Source organism: Crocuta crocuta, unplaced genomic scaffold (assembly GCF_008692635.1).
Source record: "Crocuta crocuta isolate KB4526 unplaced genomic scaffold, BGI_CrCroc_1.0 scaffold1944, whole genome shotgun sequence".
Classification (NCBI taxonomy): domain Eukaryota; kingdom Metazoa; phylum Chordata; class Mammalia; order Carnivora; family Hyaenidae; genus Crocuta; species Crocuta crocuta.
This window is the reverse complement of record NW_027528394.1, coordinates 33,540-35,529: the sequence shown is the minus strand read 5'-3', so window position 1 is coordinate 35,529 and position 1,990 is coordinate 33,540. Positions and strand designations below refer to the sequence as shown.

Below are 1,990 nucleotides of genomic sequence, written 5' to 3'. Positions count from 1 at the left end.
AACCCTAGGAAAAATAAATTAACCCTACCAAATAAATCTGTTTTTATAAAATGAAAACATTTTATACTACAGTATAACTACATTGCAAAAAATTTGTTTAATCCAAACTAACTGGAGAATGTTTTGGTGATATAGATAAACCCTCTGAAAATCTTGTAAGCCAAACATTAGATTAAAAATCTAATAGTAGGATGTAAAGCTCGTTAAGAAGTAGTTTCTTCAATAGTCCAGAAAATAGTATTTTATGAAGCNAGCAGCCCTATCCTTCTCTTTCTTTCAAAACACTGTGCTATCAACCTTCCAAGAACAGAAGCATCAGTGAATGGAGGCACATTGTTGGATTTAAGCCTCCAAAGATGCTAAGGATAACAAAGAACTTTGGAAAAGTCACAGATAAAAGAAAACTGCTAAAGAAAAAAACAGAACAAGACACAAGTCCAAGGGGACATCAGCACCCAGCACACCTGAGGAGCTAGTTCCTTAGTATTCTCTCCTTCACTGAGATAAACTAACACCTCTGTTTGCTGGGGGGAAAAATCTTCAACAGGATCTCTAAGAAGCTCAATAAATGTGGGAAGAATTTTTAATAAACAAGATGAAATTGATCACTTATCTCATGTCCTAATTAAAACTCATGGTCAAGATTATGGCTCATAGATCCCTAACAGTTCTTACCAAATTTGTTAGAGGTAACAGCTCATGTTTTAAAATGCAAGCATGTCTAATGTAACATTGTATGTCAACTATGATTTTAAAAATGCAAGCATGTTATTAAAATGAAGGAACATATTGAAAAGCCCCACTCCTCCCTCCCAAAAGCAATTTTGAGTACACTGATATATCAGGAAATCCTTAAAAATTCTTTCCAACACTTTTTAAGTCAGACTCAAGTATGGCTATATTAGTCATTGAAAGAATATTCTTTTTATGGATCTGATGCAAACTTGAAATAGGGGACTGTATATATGCCGTAGTCCATATAGAAAATAAACACTTAACAAGAGACAATTGACTCAAGCAGCTATTTCCAACACGGTCAACCTGTGAGAGCAAATACTGCCCAGTGTTTACCAAGAAAGTTGTCCTTTGATTTTCCTCTACTTTTGCCTGCTCTAATTGTGCTTGGTTGTATTCTGTCTGCTGACTTGTAGCTCTGGAGCAAGTCCTCAGTTATTGCCAAGGAAGGGACTTCACCCCATCTTCACACAGCAGCCCTGAGAACCCAGGGAAGCTTAGACCTTCTTCCGCTAATCTGGCACTTCCATTTTATCTCTTTTGAGGAGGCAGACTGAGAAAAGTNGTCTTTTTGCCTTTATCCTGCCAAGACCCGCCACAAGCTGGAGAGCAAACCCTAATACACCCCAAGAGGTGAAACTGCCCATTATTTCCTGTCCAGGTTCTCAGATTTGGGAAGAGGGAGGAGAAAAAGTACTGGATAGCTTAAGAGGTTTATTTCTGAAGGTAGTCCTTGCTGTTGGATTTAGGTTTGGAGCCTTCAGGACATGAAGCACCATGAGGTATAAAGGATTTTTAAGAGACTGGGGGATGGAGAGTGTTAAGGTATCTGAAAGGGCACACACCAGCACTCCAGGGCTCTCAGTGGTGGGGACTGGGTCACACAGCGGGGGTNGGCTCTTTTTATGGAACACTGTTGAGCTCTTGCAGGGGCAAAGTGTTCTCTTAAGTAGGAGAGGATAGATACCCCAGAATGCCGACTAACTGTAGATTAAAAGACATTTCTAGGAGGAGAAACTTACCGCATGTCCCCATAGGGTCCGGAGTAGCTCTCCATCCAGGGGCCCATCTCGCTTTTGACACAACTGGCACTTGGATAGGGCATTCTGCTCACAACACCGCCAGGATACCATACATCAGGTGGAGGAAAGTCACCTTCCTGGCCTGTCAACCCCTGCTGTGGCCGAGTGTAGCCATAGGGGGTCACAGACACTGATTCGACTGTGCCACCGCCTCCACTCCCGCACAGGGCCCA

At 41.5% G+C, this 1,990-nt stretch overlaps 1 protein-coding gene across 1 annotated transcript in view; it reads right to left on the bottom strand.

The window, feature by feature from the left end:
- AR (androgen receptor) overlaps positions 1-1,990 on the bottom strand; it is a 182,252-nt gene that overhangs the window by 178,929 nt on the left and 1,333 nt on the right. The window contains 2 exon segments of the mRNA XM_077754245.1: positions 1,758-1,979; positions 1,981-1,990. The exon segment at positions 1,981-1,990 is cut by the window's right edge and continues 1,333 nt beyond it. Coding sequence (XP_077610371.1) covers positions 1,758-1,979; positions 1,981-1,990 — 232 coding nt within the window.